Source organism: Myotis yumanensis, unplaced genomic scaffold (genome assembly GCF_028538775.1).
Source record: "Myotis yumanensis isolate MYYU_CA2020_CCGP unplaced genomic scaffold, mMyoYum1.0.hap1 SCAF_6, whole genome shotgun sequence".
Lineage (NCBI taxonomy): Eukaryota > Metazoa > Chordata > Mammalia > Chiroptera > Vespertilionidae > Myotis > Myotis yumanensis.
In genome coordinates, this window is record NW_027223757.1 from 61,936,869 (window position 1) to 61,956,305 (window position 19,437).

General features: G+C 37.1%; 1 protein-coding gene across 1 annotated transcript in view; it reads left to right on the plus strand.

The window, feature by feature from the left end:
* TMEM30A (transmembrane protein 30A) overlaps window positions 1-19,437 on the plus strand; it is a 42,163-nt gene that overhangs the window by 19,080 nt on the left and 3,646 nt on the right. Inside the window, exons 2-6 of the mRNA XM_070418224.1 lie at window positions 7,671-7,778; window positions 10,969-11,076; window positions 14,149-14,236; window positions 17,047-17,190; window positions 18,071-18,277. Coding sequence (XP_070274325.1) covers window positions 7,671-7,778; window positions 10,969-11,076; window positions 14,149-14,236; window positions 17,047-17,190; window positions 18,071-18,277 — 655 coding nt within the window. The remainder of the gene's footprint in view (window positions 1-7,670; window positions 7,779-10,968; window positions 11,077-14,148; window positions 14,237-17,046; window positions 17,191-18,070; window positions 18,278-19,437) is intronic.

Below are 19,437 nucleotides of genomic sequence, written 5' to 3' on the forward strand. Positions count from 1 at the left end.
GAAGATGTGAAGACAGACATCATGTAACGACAAAGGCAGAGGTGGAGCAGTGCAGCTGCAAGCCAAGGAATGCCAAGGAAGAGGCAAGGAAGGATTCTGCCAAGAGTCACAGGGGGATGTAGCCATGCTGACACTTTGAATTCAGACTTTTAGCCTCCAACCATGAAATAATAAATTTCTCTTGTTCTAAGACATCCAGTCTGTGGTCATTTGTTAAGGCAACTCTAGGAAATGGACATAGTCATATACCAGGTGTTTGGTTTTTGGTCCTTTAACCTCTGAATCTCAATTTCCTTTATGTAACAGATTAAGAACAGTTCTGGCATGGAGTAGACATTTGGGAAATAATACATAGCTTTGCTATTGCTGTTCTTTCTTCAAAGATAATTTACATTTACAAGTGTAAAATTGAGACTTCCATAGAATTAGAAGTAAAAACCTTGTCTATGCTTCCCATTCACAGTCTCTAATTTACATAAGCATACAACAGGTTTCATATGGCCCATAGAATTTTACTAGGAGATAAAGGATTAAATTTGTTTTGTACCTGTAAATTTAGAACTTAGCTGTTGATTTTGTAAAACTAATTTTCAAAAATAAAATAACCCAGAGTGACTCAGTTTTTTTTAAGTTTTTAAAAAATACATTTTATTGATTTTTACAGAGAGGAAGGGAGAAGGATAGAGAGTTAGAAACATCGATGAGAGAGAAACATCGATCAGCTGCCTCCTGCACACCCCACATTGGGGATGTGCCCACAACCAAGGTACATGCCCTTGACCGGAATCGAACCTGGGACCTTTCAGTCCGCAGGCCGACGCTGTATCCACTGAGCCAAACCAGTCAGGGCCCGGAATGACTCAGTTTTAAAAAATTCATTCAACTGCTAAGTTTGAAGAGGGTCTAAATAATTTAAATATGGATTTACTTTCTCCACCCCCTTTATCTGGTAAGTATTTTTGAGGGGAAGTTTTTGACATTAATGTATTACCTATTTAATAAAAAGGACGCATTTAAAATACTTTTTAAAATGTTGTTCAGTACTCCAGGGTACCCTGCTGCCTCATTGTGCCCCTGTTACATATATTTCCTCTGACTGTCATAATCCGTACTCACCTTCTTTCCTATGAGGGCCTGAGTTATACAAATGACTTATTTTACAATTACAGTCACCTCTGTGGAAAACTTCAGTGCTATCCCTTATTTTTGAGCCATGGATAGGAAGCAGTATAACTTGCTTTACTTCCTCTGAAGCAAGAATGTGGACAATTGCTCAGCCTCTACAGACTTCTCTTTTTTGCTTGCTGCAGGGGTATCACACCACTGGCACTAATAGGACTCATAAAACTGAAGAATCTGCTCCTATCGCCTAGAGCAGGGGTAATGCCATGCCCATCCTATTCCCTAGCTGATGTCTGCCCTACCTAATGTCAATTGAATGAATTTCCTTGTTGCTACTAGTGTTGCTGTGCCTCAGTGTCCGAGCTAAGGAGCTATCTCTTGAAGCTTTCAATGCTGCCATTACTAAGAATTCTAGAATAGGGTTGGAATGGCCCTCTCCATAGCTCTATACACATTTTGTCCCCTGGGCTAAAAAGCCACCCTGTTTTAGTTTATTGTGGCTCACAGTTACGAAACCTACCTCTTTGGAATGTGAATTATCTCAATCAAGACTCTGCAGGCTCATGAGAAACTTTTACCTCTCCCTTAAGGACTTTAAATTAGGGTCTTGTCTATAATAAGAGTTACAACCAGAAATAACTTTATGACCTAGCTATATGGCCGGGTAAACTTCTAATTACTGAACATCTTCTGTTCTTATTGTCCTACAGTGACCTCCTTTCCCTCTGAAGCCCCTAGGTGATTCTTAGCTCAGAATGTCATATGTCCCTCATTTTCCCTCTCTTTCCTGGAACCTCTCATGTATGTGGGGTTCACATGTGTAGGTATGTATTAAATTTATGTGGTTTTTTTCCTCTTTTTAATCTTTCTCATGTTTATTTAATTATTAGACTAGCCGAAAGAACTTAGGGGGGTAAAATTTCCTCCTCCTCTACAGTATTAAGGAATGATTACTTCATGATGGGGCATTAAGGAAGAAATGAAAGTTCCATTTCCTAGACTTTTTAAATCTGTCCTCACACAAATATTTGGTTATGTTAGCCTCCTTAGAAATCTCTCAAGCTTCTTAATTTCCTGCAGGACATTTTTAACACTCAGGGTGACTGAGCTTTCAGAAACTTTGTTGTCAGAAGCAGTAACCAACTCTGGATAGCTTACACAGGAAATGAATTTTTTAGAGGGAGATTGGGTAGGTCACACATAAAATGGATAGGAAGTCGAGAGGCGCATGTTTGGAGACAGAAAAGAAAGTTTGGAAGCAGAAACAGTGACTTAAAGCTATAGCGGCTGCTGAGTTCTCCCAGCTACTGCTGTGGCTACTAATCTAATCACACCCACTCTGGTCTGTCTCCCAAGATTTAGTGATTTATATGGAGACTCAGTCATCTAGACTCAATTGAATTGCTCCAGATTTTATGCTTTTGTACTCGCTGCCTGGGGCTAGGGAGAAGGAGGACTCATTTACTCCTTTGGCTTCTGTGGTGGGAGATTGAGTCCTGTCTCCCTATAAAACTCTCAAAATGGAGAATTCCACAATACTTGGGACAGAGTTGCAATGCTGGTCAGTTTCATAACAACAAAAACAAATCATAATTATATTTCAATGATTTTTCTTCATTCTTATAATCTGAAGGTCTTGAGTTTGTATATTAGAAAGAATGTTTTATGTCCATTGTGTGAGAGAGCATAATATGGTGCCAGGAGTATAGATTTTTGAGAAAGGCTGAGCTGGGTTCAAATACCTTCTCCTAATTATTAGCTAGATGGATCTTGGGAAAATTGCTACACCTTCCTAAGTGGCAGTTTCCTACACACACACACACACACATATATATGGCTAAGTGTCCATCTGACCGGTAGCTATGACCCGCACTGACCACCAGGGGACCCTCTTGCAATCCGGGAACCCCTCAGGGGATGTCGGAGAGCCAGTTTTGGCCCGATCCCTGCAGGCTAGGCCGAGGGACTCCACCTGCTGGAGGGACCCTGCTGATGCCCTTCAAGCCACAGCACCACCCCAGGTGTGGCTGGCCAGGGAGGGACTGTGGGAGGTTGGATCCAGGGGGTGTCCGGTCCCTCCCCACCGGCCACCTTCTAATTAATTTCCTTTCAATGTGCATGAATCCGTGCACCAGGACACTAGTTCTAAAATAAGGAAAGTGAAAACAAACTTTGCAAGGACTATTATATTTTTAAATGAGATGATATATATTAAGTGCTTATAATATCTGGCCCTTAATAAATAGTCTGTAAACAGTAGTCAAACACTGTGTGTCATATGGCTCTAGTTTATCTTCTTAACCTGGTTTCATTTCCTTGTCTCATGAAAATTCTCCACAAATCTAAAGTATTTATGCTCATTGTCCTTAAAGGTACCTGTGCTCTCTACCTTCTTGCTACTTCATATGCCCCCTCTTTTTTTATGGCTCATTTAAAATCCTCTTTTCTTCTTAGTTTAATATACTGGTCTGTCTAGTACGAACTGTCTTCTTTACCATTCAGTTTGGCACTTTGCATTTATAGTAGTTATTTCATGTGCTATCTTTGATAAAGATAGTCTTCTAGAAGGCAAAGGGGACTCACTGTTCTTGGGAAAAATAGTTTAGTAGAAGAGCATTGGGCCTGGAGTCAGTGATCCTTGGTTGTAGCCTAGTAGCAGCTATTGCTATTCTGCTGGAATAGCTAATTACATCACACTCACACTATTTTTTTAAAAATATATTTTATTGATTTTTTTACAGAGAAGAAGGGAGAGGGATAGAGAGTTAGAAACAGCGATAAGAGAGAAACATCGATCAGCTGCCTCCTGCACACCCCCTACTGGGGATGTGCCCACAACCAAGATACATGCCCTTGACCGGAATCGAACCTGTGGGACCTTTCGGTCCACAGGCCGATCCACTGAGCCAAACCGGTTACGGCTTATTTTTTTTTTTTAATCAGATGGTTGTTTGGCCACACTGTAGTATTCTCTACAGAACAAACTTTCTTGTTTTTTGCAATATGGATATACTTGAGTATTTTCCAAATCTTTGTTAGTCTTGTTTTGCTTACCATTATTCCTTCTCTGTTCATTTCTTTGTTCTTGCCATTTACTATAAGCAGTCAGGTGAAACCAAGCTATTCCTTCAATACTTTGCTGAGAAGAAGTCTCCTTACTCAATAAAATTTCAGTTTTGTTCCCTACAAATTCCACAGAATGCTAGAACATAGCCAGTGTTTTCTTTTTGCCACTTTATAACAAGGATCATCTTTTTTCCATTGTCCACCAGAATGGCCTTTACCATCTATATTTCTACAAGTATTCTGTTCAATATTGTTTATATATTCCTGTTACAACAGCAACCCACTTTTTGGTACCAAATCTGTCTTAGCTTGGGCTACTTTAAAAATATATCACAGACTGGGTGGCTTCAACAGGCATTTATTTCTCAGTCTTGGAGGCTGGGAAGTGCAAGATCAAAGTGTGGGCAGATTCACTTCCTGGTGAGGACCCTCTTTCTTGACTTGTATATGGCTGTTTTCTCATTTTGTCTCTTCCTGTTGGGATCAGCAATGAGTGAGATTCTCTCTTCTCCTGGCTCCATTTTCAATGAAGTTTCTGTTTATTAATTTTTACAGTATTCTTCAGTAGTTGAATGGGTAAATAATCTGGTACATCCAGGAAATGGAATAATGTTCAATGCTAAAAATTAATATGCTATTAAACCATGAAAAGACATGGAGGAACCTTAAATATATATATTTAGTGAAAGGCCAATTCGAAAAGGCTACATACTGTATAATTCCAACTATCTGACATTCTGAAAAAGGCAAAACTATGGAAATATTAAAAAGATCAGTGGCAGCTCCTCGGGTTAACAGGATGAATTAAACAGAGTACAGGGGATTTTTAAGGCAGTAAAAACTATTATGTATGATACTCTGATGGTGCATACCTGTCATTGTACATTTGTCAAAATCCATAGAATGTAGAACATCAAGAGTGAATTTTAGTGTAACCTATGGCCTTTGAGTTATGATGTATCAATGTAGGGTCCTTAATTGTAAAAAATGTTTCACTCTGGTGGAGCATATTGCTCGTTGGGGCTGTGTGTGCTGTGTGTGCTGTGTGTGCTGTGTGTGCTCTGTGTGTGTGTGTGTGTGTGTGTGTGTGTGTGTGGCGAGGAGGGGGCGCAGAAAGTATATGAGAACGCTGTACTTTCCATTCAATTTTGCTGTGAACCTAAAACTGCTCTAAAAACGTAAAATCTACTTTAAAAAATCTGATAATGGAAACAAAAGCTGTCATTTTAGCTATCTGGCCAGGTCTTACACCAGCTGGTGTACTGCCATTTAGTTCTGACACTAATCACCCTGAGTTATCATCAGACTCCACAGGTGTAAGGACATGGTCCCCAATAAGACTGCCATTTCTTCATACACCAGCCGCAGCCAGGTCACCAGGCTATTCACACTTCTAGCCAAGTAGCTTACAGATAAGGGGGGGTTCCCAAACCCCCCTCACAAGACTGCTCTCACTTCAGATGCAAGTTGCAAGTTCAGAGGTCTCTAGGCCACCTACACTTCTGACCAACTGGCTATCAAATGGGGGGTTTCCTGTGACTCCTCTCAGGTTTAATAATTTGCTAGAATGATTCATAGAACTCAGGGAAATGCTATACTTATGATTACAGTTTTATTATAAACAATAGAAATTGGGACCAGCTAAATGAAGAGATGCATGAGGCAAGGACTTGAAGGGTCCTGAATGCAGAGCCTCTTGCCCTCTCCCAGTGGAAGCAGGTCACATCACTCTCCTGGCACATCAGTGGATTAGCCAACTAGGAAGCTCCCCTGTGCTTCCGTGTCCAGAGTTTTTATTGAAATTTCATGACATAGGCATGATTGATTAATCATTGGCCACAGGATTGAACTAAATTTCCAGCCTTTCTTCAGACAATGAGGGGTTCTGTGCCAAAGTCCCCAATCACATCTAGTCTTTCTGGTCACCAGCCCTGAGCCTGAGCCTGAGCCTGAGCCTGAACCATTTTGTTAGCATAAATTTGAGCTTGAATCAAGGGATTTATTAAAAACAAATACTCTCCTATCACAGGAAATTCCAAGGGTTTTAGAAACTCCCTGCCTGAAATCCAGGACAAAGACAAGACATATTCTTTTTTTTTTTTAATTAATGTATTTTTATTGATTTCAGAGAGGAAGGGAGAGGGAGAGGAACATCAGTGATGAGAGAGAATCATTGATTAGCTGCCTCCTGCATGCCCCCTACTGGGGATCAAACCCACAACCCTAGGTATGTACCCTTGACTGGAATCCATCCCGGGATCCTTCAGTCCGCAGGTTGACACTATCTACTGAGCCAAACTGGCTAGGGCTGGCAAATTCTTTATTAGACAACACCAGGCTTTTAAAAAATGGTAGCCCTTGAGAAACCTAATACTTTTTTTTTTTTTAATTTGAAAATGTACCATGGAAAGCTAAGCTCAGATAACTGAAAAATATTTAAGATTAGAAGAGGTAAGAGCAATAGCTGATTTACAAATCTCTGTATTAGTCTTGTTTTAAATTATGTCCACAAAAGAACATCCAGCCTACAGAAAAGTCTTAAAAGAGTTTATTTGAGCCAAATTTTGAGGACATGCCCAGAAGCAAAATCTCAACTGATTAAGAAAATGCTTGGGAGAATAGCAGGTTTGCAGTTCCTTTTCTGCATTTAGAATCAAAGAAAATGTAAGGAGGAACGCATGAAATCCATTGTTGGTAAATTAAGGAGGTGGGAGAAGGCAAACCAGGGAAATCTCTAGCATTGAACAAATGGCAAAATGGAGAAACACATATTTCTTGTACACTGGTGGGTACAGGATTGTTAATAATTTACATTTACAGTACATAGGGATGGTCTATAAGGAACAAGATTAGCATGAGTGCTCTGGTGGTCATGTGCTCTGGTGCCTCCATTATGTCTTCGAGGGATCTAGAAAAGAAAATTACTCTGGCCTCCTAGATGCATAAGAACGATGGACAGAGTTCAGTTAAAGATTTACCTCTGCTAAGGAAGCTACAGGCCTGGGATGTGACTACCCGCCATGGCCTGCCCAGTTAGGAATTTATGATTAGACCATCCTGTGTGGTTACTTTTGTTCACTGAGCTTGTCAGGCCTGCCATGTGGCCCCCTGAGCTTATTAGGGTTATGTTATAGCTCCTTTTTGCTCAGAGTTCTTTAAATCTTTTTGTTATAGCTCTTTAAATCTTTTTACCTCGTGCAGTTTGGATTTCATATTTATGATTTTGATGCATAAATGATTTTCTTTTGATAAAAAATATATAGAGAGAAATTTACTTGGAAAGGTGAGCTAGTATAATAACATATGAGTCTTTCCAGTTTTCACTCACACTGGTAAAATAAAATAAACAGATAACCTTAAAAAGCTTTTTTCCTGAGCTGTAGGTTGCTTCATTGGACTCACTTTCCTCTCTAAGAGCAAGTTATTTTAGAATGTATCCACTTTTTCCAAGGAAGTACTTAGTTCTGTTTTTTCTTTTGCAGATTGATTATACCGGAGTAGACCCTTCCAGTCCCTGCAATAAATGTTTGTCCCGGAATGTGACACCTTGTATTTGTACAATTAACTTCACACTGGAACAGTCATTTGAGGTCTGTATTCCCAAGTAATGTGTTTAAGAAGCCATGCTTTAAAAAGTGTTGATATTGTGTTAATTTTTTTACAAAATTGTTTTGTGTGTGTTTGGAGAAGTCACTTTAATTAATTGGTTGTAGATGCTCTTATGCTAAAAAAGCTTTTTTTTTTTTTGCTATTGAGTTATGCTGCCTGGTAATTAAAGACATGTATTTAAGTAGTTTATTTTAGCACTTTGTAATCTAAATTTAAAACATTGTATTTTATATTACTGGAAAATTTTATTGTACAAATCACTTTTGATCACATTTATATCTACACTTGTATTTTTAAAATTATTGTTCAAATTATTTTGCCCACTTCTAATATTAAAACAAGTTTTTAGAAAATAAATACTGCCCTAGCTGATTTGGCTCAGTGAATAAAGCCTCGGCCTGTGGACCAAAGGGTCGTGGGTTCAATCCTGGTCAGGGGCATGTACCTTGGTTGCAGGCTCCTCGGGCCCTGACCTTGGTCAGAGGCAACCAATTGATGTGTTTCTCTCACATCAATATTTCTCTCTGTCTTTCCCTCTCTCTTCCACTCTCCCTAAAAATCAATGGAAAAATACCCTCGGCCAAGGATTAACAAAAAAAAAAAAAAAAAAAAGAAGGAAGGGAAGAAGGGAGGGAGGGAGGGAAGGAGGGAGGGAGGGAGGGAGGTAATACTAATTCACCCATTATTTTATGGTATTATTTTTCTATCAGATATGATCCATTACCATAAATACAAACACTTAGTGAAACTATTGACCTTTTTATGTCTTGATAAGCAGTTAGAACAACATTTCTGTGTGTGTGGTCTGTCTGTCTTTTGTATTCACACTTATCTAGCAATCTGGGAAACAGCATAAAGGACAAATGGCAAGACCAGTTTGTGCTCTTCTTTACCTGAAAATTGAACTTAAGAATTCTTTTATTTTTTAGGGAGCAAAACTGCTTTAATACATGCCAACTTTTTATGTTTTTCTACACTTGAATTTTCTGAAAGGTAGTAATGACTTTTGTAGTCCCTGGTAGATGATTGCCATCTAGTGGTTGTAGTAGCTCTTACACTAAAATAAAGGAAAATGTTGCCTTTTTATAAAAACAAGAAACTGAATTTGGGAGAAGGCAGATTATTTTACTTTGTTTCAGCAGAAATAACAAATAAATTGAAAACACCATAGAAATTCTATTATTTTTCAATGTGATGGACAAATTATAAAGATGCATTAAGTTCTTTTTGTCAGAACAGGCAGAATTAAAGCATTGAAAGAGACTTGTAATGATTTAGAAGCTACATTAGTTTCCCCCCATTAAAAACAGTTATTTTAGCCCTAGCTAGTTTGGCTCACTGGATAGAGCGTCGCCTGGGGACTAAAGGGTCCCAGGCTCGATTCCGGTCAAGGGCATGTACCTTGGTTGCAGGCACATCCCCAGTGGGAGTGTGCACGAGGCAGCTGATCGATGCTTCTCTCTCATCGATGTTTCTAACTCTCTATCCCTCTCCCTTCCTCTCTGTAAAAAATCAATAAAATATATTTTAAAAAAACAAAACAAAAGACACAGTTATTTTAGAACATTTTTTCTGCAAAGGTGATCATCTTCAGATTCATTATTTTGTGGGCTCTGTGTTCTTTCGCAAGCCAACCATTTGAATTGCACTAAAGCCTTTTCAGAGAACTTCAAGTAAGTTACTTTGTCTCAGTATTCATTTAAAATAATTTCTTTTTCAGTTTGTAAGTTGAATTTACTGTACTTCTTAATTGAGATGATACTTTTTTAAAAAGCGTTTTCTTTGTTTCTGTGATATAATTTTTTATTCAAATCTTCACTGGAGAATATTTTTTCCATTGATTTTTTCTTTTTTCTTTTTGTAGAGAGATTGAAAGAGATGCAGGAGAAGGGAGGGAGGGGGAGAGGGAGGGGAAGAGAGTGAAAGAGCTAGAGAAAGAGAGAGAGAGAGACATCCATGTGAGAGAGACACATTGACTGGTTGTCTCCTGCACACACCCCCTCCTGGGATGGGGAGCAAACCCTCAACGGAGTTATATGCCCTTGCCTGGCAGTTGAACCTCTAACCATTGAGCCAAACCAGCCAGGGCTGTGATATAATTTTCATAACCAAAAATAAAGTAAGTAAATAGTTTTCATGTAAACATTTTCTTTATATAGAATAAGAATTTGCAAACATCTGACATTTGAAAATCAAGCTCTAAATAAATGATTATGTATATGAAAATAGCAAATCAAATAAAGCATATCTGAAATGTTATTGAATTTCTCTTTTTCCTGGATTCCTTTCATCCTTTAATTCCTTTTATTAAGTTTTAATTTTTAAAATTTGTATTGAATTTATTGGGGTGACATTGGTTAATAAAATTATATAGGTTTCAAGTGTACAATTCTATAATACATCATCTGTATATTGTATTGTGTGTTCACCACCCAAAGTCAGTTTTCCTTCTGTCACTATTATCCCTCCTTTTCTTTAATTTCTTTTAATTGAGAGTAAGATTATAGATGATAGAGGTAGCAACCAGAAAGTAGAAAATCGTGTCATGTTTTGCTACCTCTAAAAAAATCCTACATTCAAGATGGCATCTTGTGAATAATTGTAGTGTATGTAGGTTACTGTTCTTACTCAAGTTATTTCCAATTTGGCTCCTTTGAATACATTAAAGAACTTTTCTTGATTATTACAAAGTGACACATTATTTTAGATACTTTACTAATTATTAATTTAATAATTACTACTATTATGTAGTATTCTGTGGAGAAATTTATTATGACTCAGCTCAAGTTCAGAATTACTTGGGCGTTAAGTGCTCATTGGGTAGACCAATCTGAATTAGAGAAAATTTTAAGTTGAAAGTAGATCAGAATAGGGGTGTGTGTGTGTGTGTGTGTGTGTGTGTGTTCTTTTAAATCTAAATAGCACTTCTTTGAAGTCTTTAAGGATATTTTCAAAGTTTATCCTTGAATTTTTGCAACATACTTTCTTTAACCTTACTTACAATTTGTGTTGTTTTAGATTGCCAAGTACTGGTAGAGTTCACCCCAGTACCTGTTTTTTAAGTTTTCATAAACTAGTACAATCCAAAATTATGTAGCCTTTATGTATGCATGACACAGTTTTGTACTTAATAGTTTTATGTGAAAAAATTTTCCCTTTCTGTTCCTGTAGGGCAATGTATTTATGTATTATGGACTGTCTAATTTCTATCAAAACCATCGTCGTTATGTGAAATCTCGAGATGATAGTCAACTAAATGGAGATCCTACTGCTTTACTTGTAAGTAAAATGATGAAATATGAAAATGTGCTTTCTATGAAACAATGTGCTAATTGTTTAGTTAGAAATGTTAAAAAAAATTTTTTAAAGAATTTAAAGTGAAAGAGATTATTAGTGAAGCAGTAGAATAGAGAGAAGGCTACTTCACAGGCAGAGCAGCCAGAAAAGTTAATTTTAATAATGCTAGGATATATTAAACTTTTACTTGCCATTTATAGTTTGTTTAATGAGGGTTTTTAGTTAAAAAATGTTCCCCCTGGAATTTACAAAGATTAATGATTTCTCACAGCCAGAAGACAAATTACTACCTGCTTGTTTCTAATAGTGTTCTTGGGATTTTTTGCTTTATTAATCTGTTTGTAATGGAATTTTGACAAGTCTAGCATTCTGGGTATGTAATTTGTTCTGTTTGGGTTTATTAGTTATTATCACACTAAGAATATGTAAATAAGCTACCTTTTTAAATTTCTGAGATTGTGTTTTAGAATGAAACATGTATGCTCTTCATTTTTTGACTTGTGGGAAGCCTGAGTAGTAAAGTCCAAAGGGTGGGTTACTGAAAAATTGTCTGAGGAACTTTTTGAAAATATAGATTTCAGAATTCTAAGTATAGCAAGTTAGTGTCTGCAAGGGTGGAGCTCTAAAATGTATATTTTAACAAGCTCCCTTTCTGATATCCAGCCTGGTTTGGGAATCGATAGACTAGAGGATCTTAATCTTCTGACTGTTGTTCAGCTTTTCATAGTAGTGGTTGGTGTGCAAGTAAGTATTTATGTTATTGCTGCCAGTCCAACAAACCATCAGAGTCCCAGAGCAATCTAGGATCTCTTACAAACGGTGAATCTCTTAGAATGTAATTTAGGATCATATTGTGACCAGAATGGTTCTGGTAAACCATTGCCCTACTGGTTTTATTGCTAGTTCCTGATGTTTGGGTTCTTAAGAAATAGCAAGTCTGTTTAAAGATTCTAGTTAGGGCTGTAATATTTTTTTTTTTTTAATAAATTTTTTTAAATATGTTTTATTGATTTTCTACAGAGAGGAAAGGAGAGGGATAGCAAGTTAGAAACATTGATGAGAAACACCAATCAGCTGCCTCCTGCACGCCCCCCACTGGGGATGTGCCCGCAACCAAGGTACATGCCCTTGACCGGAATCGAACCCAGGAGCCTTGAGTCCGCAGGCCGATGCTCTATCCACTGAGCCAAACCAGTTCTGGCAGGACTGTAATATTTTACAATTTATGTGGGATTTACTCTGTGGGATCCAATTTTTAGAACTCAAATCCAGTGAAAGTGATGTTCTTTGAGACATACCAACTTCCTAGGCCTCTCTCAATTTGTTGATTGGGAACATAGATTGAGTGTGTTCAGAGACCCAAAGTGGTAGTTGATTTATAATTATTTTATTTAGATATCTACTCATTTCACTGAGGGTGAAAGAAGCTGAGATTGATTCTTTTTTTACAAACTGCAAGCAAAGATTTTAGACTAGACTAGGAATTGATGAAATGTTTTATTATAAAGGGCTAGATGATAAATATTTTCAGCTATGTAGGTCATATGGATTCTGTAGCAGCTACTCACCTCTGCCATTGTAGAGTGGAAGCAGCTTTAGACAATACTTAAATGAATGGGTGTAACTGTATTCCAATAAACTTTATTTACAAAAACAGGTGGTAAGCTGGATTTTGCCTGCTTGCTGTCATTTATTGGTCCTTGGTCTGTACCAAAATGTGTGAATTTTTTTTTTTTCCAATCCTCACCCAAGGATATTTTTTCCGTTGATCTTCAGAGAGAATGAAAGGGAGGGAGAAGAGGGGAGACAGAAACAGAGAAACATCGATGTTAGACACACTGACTGGTTGCCTCCTGCACACGCCCCAACTGGGGGTGGGGAGGGAATTTGTCCGGGGAATTGAACCCGTGACCCTTTGGTCCATGGTCTGACTCTAACCACTAACCAGGGCCAAACTGTGTGAATTTAAGACCAGGTGATTTTCAAAAACCTTAAAGATTTCAAAAATGGGCAGATTGAATTTCAAGTTACTTAACATTGTGTGTAAGACTTCATAACATGATATCAACCTACACTTTAGGCTCATTGTTTTATACTTTATCTTTTAAAAAAAATGTTTTTATTGATTTGAGAAAGAGAGAGAGAGAGAGAGAGAGAGAGAAGAGAGAAGCATCATGTGAGATTGTTTTGTGAAATGGCTTAATGTGGCCTTGGAGTCCCAGAACAACTCACATATAAAAGTAATCTCTACTTGGTAGAATCTCCATTTAACCCTGCAACTGCCATATGTCCTTGAGATCTTCAATAGGGACTAATGCTTCTTGCCTAGCCAGCATTTTCGTTTTCCTTGTACCTGGATGCACAGTTTAGAAAAGATAGTTATATTCTAGGAATCTGCATTAAGCCAACTCCCTCCCTCCTTCCGTCCCTCCTTCCCTCCCTCCTTCCCTCCTTCCCTCCCCCCTTCCCTCCTCCCCTCCCTCCCTCCCTCCCTCCCTCCTTGCTTCCCTTCCTTCTTTTCTTTTTTCCTTCCCTTGACAGGGGATTTAACTCAGAATCACAAATTTTGAATTAATCCTGTTAATTTTATAAGTGAGCACAGGTAAATCAAGGGACTTGCCCACAGTCACATCGTACACAACTGGAACTAGAATCTCCAGTCTCTTTACCCCCAGTTTAAGACCCCTTCAATTATGTCACAACTAGATTGACAGTAGATTGCTTCTTAATTTTTCTTGGACAGAAAACTTCTTGTGGTTATGATTTCTGTGTTGATATGAAAATAAAAAATGTCAATTTGGTATATACCTGTATGACAAAATATATGCAAGGAAAAGTTACATTAAAATGATAATGCAGTAATGTTAAGGAATGTATTTTAGTATTTAAATGTAGTGTTATTTATAGTCTACTTAAAATATAGACTCATTTTGTATACATTGCAAGTGAGAAGCAAGTAGGGATTGAATTTTTAATCAGTAATAGGAGCCTCACTCATAGTTCTCTTGGGGGCCTGGGTAATAATTTCTCTTTTCTTTTCCTTCTAAATATCAGAATCCCAGTAAGGAATGTGAGCCTTATCGAAGAAATGAAGACAAACCAATTGCTCCTTGTGGAGCTATTGCCAACAGCATGTTTAATGGTATGATATAAATACAAAGATATAGACATAAAATTAGGAAACTTTATATAATCTTACTAGAGGCTCAGTGCACGAAATTTGTGCACTGGTAGGGTCCCTAGTGGCTGCTCACTGCCAGCCAGGGCCTCCCTCCCTTCCCCCGGCTGGCCCCACCCCCTGGTCGAACTTCCGGACGAACTCCCCGTTGAGGGACAGTTTGCATACTATGCTTTTATTATATAGGATTACAGATTTAATAGTCTAGTAAACATGAATGAAATTGAGAAATTCAACAATCTTAAGATAAATACAGGGTGTCTCAAAACAATGTATGTACACTTTAACAGCTGATAGCTCAGTTTTCAACATGAAATGTATTTTAATAAACACTGCCTTTATAATTATTCAAAGTGTGTGCATACATTTTTTGGGAATACCCTATATATCAATTAGTAATTCAATGGGGTATTATAATGCTTTGTGACTTTCTTCTGAGAATGCTTATATTTTAAGGATGAATTTTTGTTTCTGGGAAGAAATAATCAGGGACATTGTGCTTTCCTATTTCATATATGATAAAATAAAAGGTAGGTTACCTTTCCCACCAACTTTTAATATTTATATCATTAAAAAGATGCTACAGTTGATCATTTAGAGCAGCGCTGTATAATTATAAATATAATGTGAACCATAAATGTGAGACATGCATATAATTTTCAGTTTTCTAGTAGTTACATTAAAAATAATAAAAAGAAATGAGTGAAATTAATTTTTAATTAAGTTTATTGAGGTAATATTGGTTAATAAAATTATATAGGTTTCAAGTATACAGTTCTGTGATACATCATCTTTATATTGCATTTACCACCCAAAGTCAAATATCCTTCTATCACCATATATTTGATCCTCTTTAACCTTTACCACTCCCTACCCCCTTTTCCTCTGTTAACCACCATATTGTTGTCTGTTTGTGAGTTTTTGTTTGTTTTATTTGTTCATTTGTTGCTTTCAGTTTTATATCCCACATATGAGTGAAATCATGGTTCTTGACTTTTTCTGACTTCTTTCATGTTAGCATGATAGTCTCAAGATTTATCCACATTGTTGCAGATGGCAGTAATTCATCTTTTCTTATGGCTGAATAGTGTTCCATTGTATATATGTACCACATTTTCTTTATCCAATTTTCTATTGAGGGACACTTTGTTGTTTCCATGTCTTGGCCACCGTAAATATTGCTGCAATGAATATAGGGGTGCATATATGTTTGTGAATAAATGTTTCCAAATTTTGGGGGTAGATACCCAGAAAAGGGTTTCTGGGTTATATGGTAAGTCCAGACTTAATTTTTAAAGGAACCTCCATACTGTTTTCCTTAGTAGCTATGCCAGTTTATATTCCCACCAGCAGTGATGGTGGGTTCTGTTTTATCAAACTACAAAGCTTCTGCACAGCAAAAGGAACCATTAGCAAAACAAAAAGGCAGCCAACTGAACAGGAGAAGGTATTTGCAAACAATGGGAGATATTTGCTCTGACTAGGGATTAATATCCAAAATAAATAAAAAACTCAGAACTCAGCAACAACAAAATTACCCACTCAAACAATAGGCAGAGGACCTGAACAGACACTTCTTCCAAGAAAACATACAAATGGCCAACAGATATATGAAAAGATTCTCAACTTTGCTAGCGGGGAAATACAAATTGAAACTACAATGAGATACCAACTCACATCTGTTAGAATGGCTGTTATCAATAAGACAAATAATAACATGTTGGAGAGGTTGTGAAATTAATTTTAATAATATATTTTATTGAACCCAATAAGCTCAAAACATCATTTCAGCATATAAATAATATGCATTATATAAAAGTTGTTGATAAGATATTTTATATTCTACTAGAGGCCCGGTGCATGAATTCGTGCACCAGTGGGGTCCCTTGGCCTAGCCTGCAGGTTCGGACCGAAACCTGCTCTCTGACATCCTCTGAGAGGTCCAAGATTGTGAGAGCGCGCAGGCCAGGCTGAGGGACCCCAGTGCACAATTGGGGCTGGGGAGGGATGTGGGAGGTTGGCCAGCCAGGGAGGGACCATGGGATGGCTCCAGGGTGTGTCTGGCCCATCTTGCTCAGTCCTGATCAGCCGGATCCCAGCAGCAAGCTAACCTGTAGGTCAGAGTGTCTGCCCCCTGATGGTCAGTGCACGTCATAGTGACTCGTCGACCGGGCAACTGTCTGCCCCCTGGTGGTCAGTGGACATCATAGCGAGTGGTTGAGCAGCCTTAGCATATCATTAGCATATTACATTTTGATTGGCTGAATGGACAACTGGACACTTAGCATATTAGGCTTTTATTATATAGGATTTTTTATACTAAGTCTTTGATATACATTTACAAAACATTCATTTAGCTGTCATTTCAAAAGCTCTGTAGCCATGTAAACACTGGCTACTATATTGGACAGTGCAGATAGAGAAATGCATAAACCATTAACTATTTATGAACGCATGTTTAAAAGAAAGAAGAGGCAGATTTACCTTGCAAATAATTTTATTTGGTTTAATATTAAAACATTTGACCTTATCACCTATCAGCCAAATAGGAAAGTAACCTAGAACTGTATTGAGTGATGAAAGAAAAGTCCATCTGGGATTATAAATTTTTAATTGCTAATTCACATATAAATAATCAAGAGCAAATATACATCATATGCCTACTCTGTTACCACCACTTTTGGGAGCAAATACCAGATCCTCATTTCTCATAGAGTAAAGAGGGTATTATGGATTTTCAATATTTAGTAATATCTTCCTTTTCTTATGTTTAGATACATTAGAATTGTTTCTGGTTGTCAATGGATCATTTTCAACGGCAATTCCTTTGAAAAAGAAAGGTATTGCTTGGTGGACAGATAAAAATGTGAAATTTAGAAATCCCCCTGGAGAAGGCCCCCTAGAAGAACGATTCAAAGGTAAAATATTACTAATATCCTTTTAAAACATGATATGAGCTAGAAGTTTTAATAAAGTACTAAAATTTTCAATCTATCAAATCTCAGAAGATGTTTATGCTTTTTGAAAACAGCTACTTTTCTTAACTTCATACATAGTAAGGTAAAAGTATGTAGTCTGTTTTAATGTACTGAAATCCTAAAGGAAATGTAAACTTTTAATCTTAAACTTCTCTGGTATTTTCTTATAAGCATTTTACCCGTAATCTTTTGAAACTGCAGTGAAGTTTCTTTTTAACAAACCCCTGTTATTTATTATAATTATAGATCCAAATTTACTTTTGTTTCTATATCTCAATTTCACAATGTAATGTTTCATACCACTATATCTTTGCATTAAATTATCTGCCTTTTGCTATATACTCAACAGCTCACTTTTAGTATTCTCTTTTATATATATTTTGATTTCAGAGAGGAAAGAAGAGGGAGAGAGAGATAGAAACATCAATGATGAGAGAGAATCATTGATCACCTGCCTCCTGCACGCCCCCTACTGGAGATTGAACCTGAAACCCAAGCATGTGCCCTTGACTGGAATCGAACCTGGGACCTTCCAGTCCGTAGTCCAACACTCTATCCACTGAGCCAAACCAGCTAGGGCCTTTTAGTATTCTCTTAATTGAGAATTTAAATCTTTGTAATTATGTTAAGTTGTTACATGAGGAATTGGTTTCTCTCTTGATATAAGACTTCCTTAGAATTTGAATGTATTCAAACCTTTGAAAATGAGAAAAATATTCTGATTGTGTAATATATATCTTTGTTTTATTAGAGTGTGAATTTTCAGTGAAACTCTTAATAGAATATTTTGTCTCTCCCACTCCCACCCCTCCTTTTTAAGATACAACAAAGCCAGTAAACTGGGTTAACCCAGTATACTTGCTGGATTCTGACCAAGATAATAATGGATTCATAAATGAAGATTTTATTGTTTGGATGCGTACTGCAGCATTGCCTACTTTTCGTAAGTTATATCGTATTATAGAGCGGAAAAGTGATTTACATCCAACGTTACCAGCTGGAGACTACTTTTTGAATATCAAATACAGTATCCTTTTTTGGCCATGAGCACATATTCATAGAATTGGAAAGGAGTGTAGTCCAGCCATATCTTAGTTATGTGGTATGTTACTTTGTGTTGAGTTATGATCTCTGCATTTTTATAGGAGTGTATGTATGGGTAAGTATCTTTTATGCCTTCCAGAAATATCTTTAATTTTTATATACTTTGTACTAGGGTTTAAGCATATCATTTGGTAAAATTATTTAAAATGTAGGTTCTGGGTTTACTTGTAAGCTAGATATTTTTACAAGGGTGATTGTAATTGAGCTTAATGGGAAGGCCAGTGAATGTACCTAATAATAAATAAGTGTTGGTGGTACAAGCTGATTTTTTAAGATATATTTTTATTGATTTCAGAGAGAGGAAGAAAGAGGGCGAGAGAGAGGAAAATCAATGAGAGAGAATCATTGATCCGTTGCCTCCTGCACGCCCCCTATTGGGAATCAAGCCCACAACCTGGACATAAGCCCTAAATGGGAATTGAACTGTGACCTCCTGGTTCATAGGTCGACACTCAACCACTGAGCCATGGTGGTTGGGCTACAAGCTGTTTTAATATATATTTTTACATATTAAAAATCAGCAGATATGTTAACTAATATCAACATAATTGTTTCTATTGCTCTGTTCATAGTACAAAACATTTTTATCATTAGCTGTATTTTGCCACATTAATAATTGAGATGTAATTTTCAGTGCTGATAAATATCATTCATTTCAATCTGGCTGTGTCAACATTGTACTAAGTATTTTCCATGCATTATTTTACTTAAATTCAGGCTTTATGAAGTAGTTGTCACCTCCATGTTATAGACAAGGATACAGGAACATAGAGCATTTAAGTAACTTGCCTGAGATTACACGGGAAGTAAGTAGAAGAGTTGAAGCTCATGGTCAAGCTGTTGACCCCAAAGGCCATGACTTTTCCGTCAATCACATCCCTAGCTAGTTTAAACCAGTCCATACCAGCCTAGATGCAGTCTTTCCTAAGACGGAAATGTTGAGCACTACCTTATATTCAAAACAAAGTCCTTACATTTTTAAATCTCTAGTTCATTTTATATCTTATGAATGAAAAGTTTCTTAAATATTAGCATTTAAATGTTTGCTAATTACAGATTAAAAGTTACCAAGTTTTTGAAACT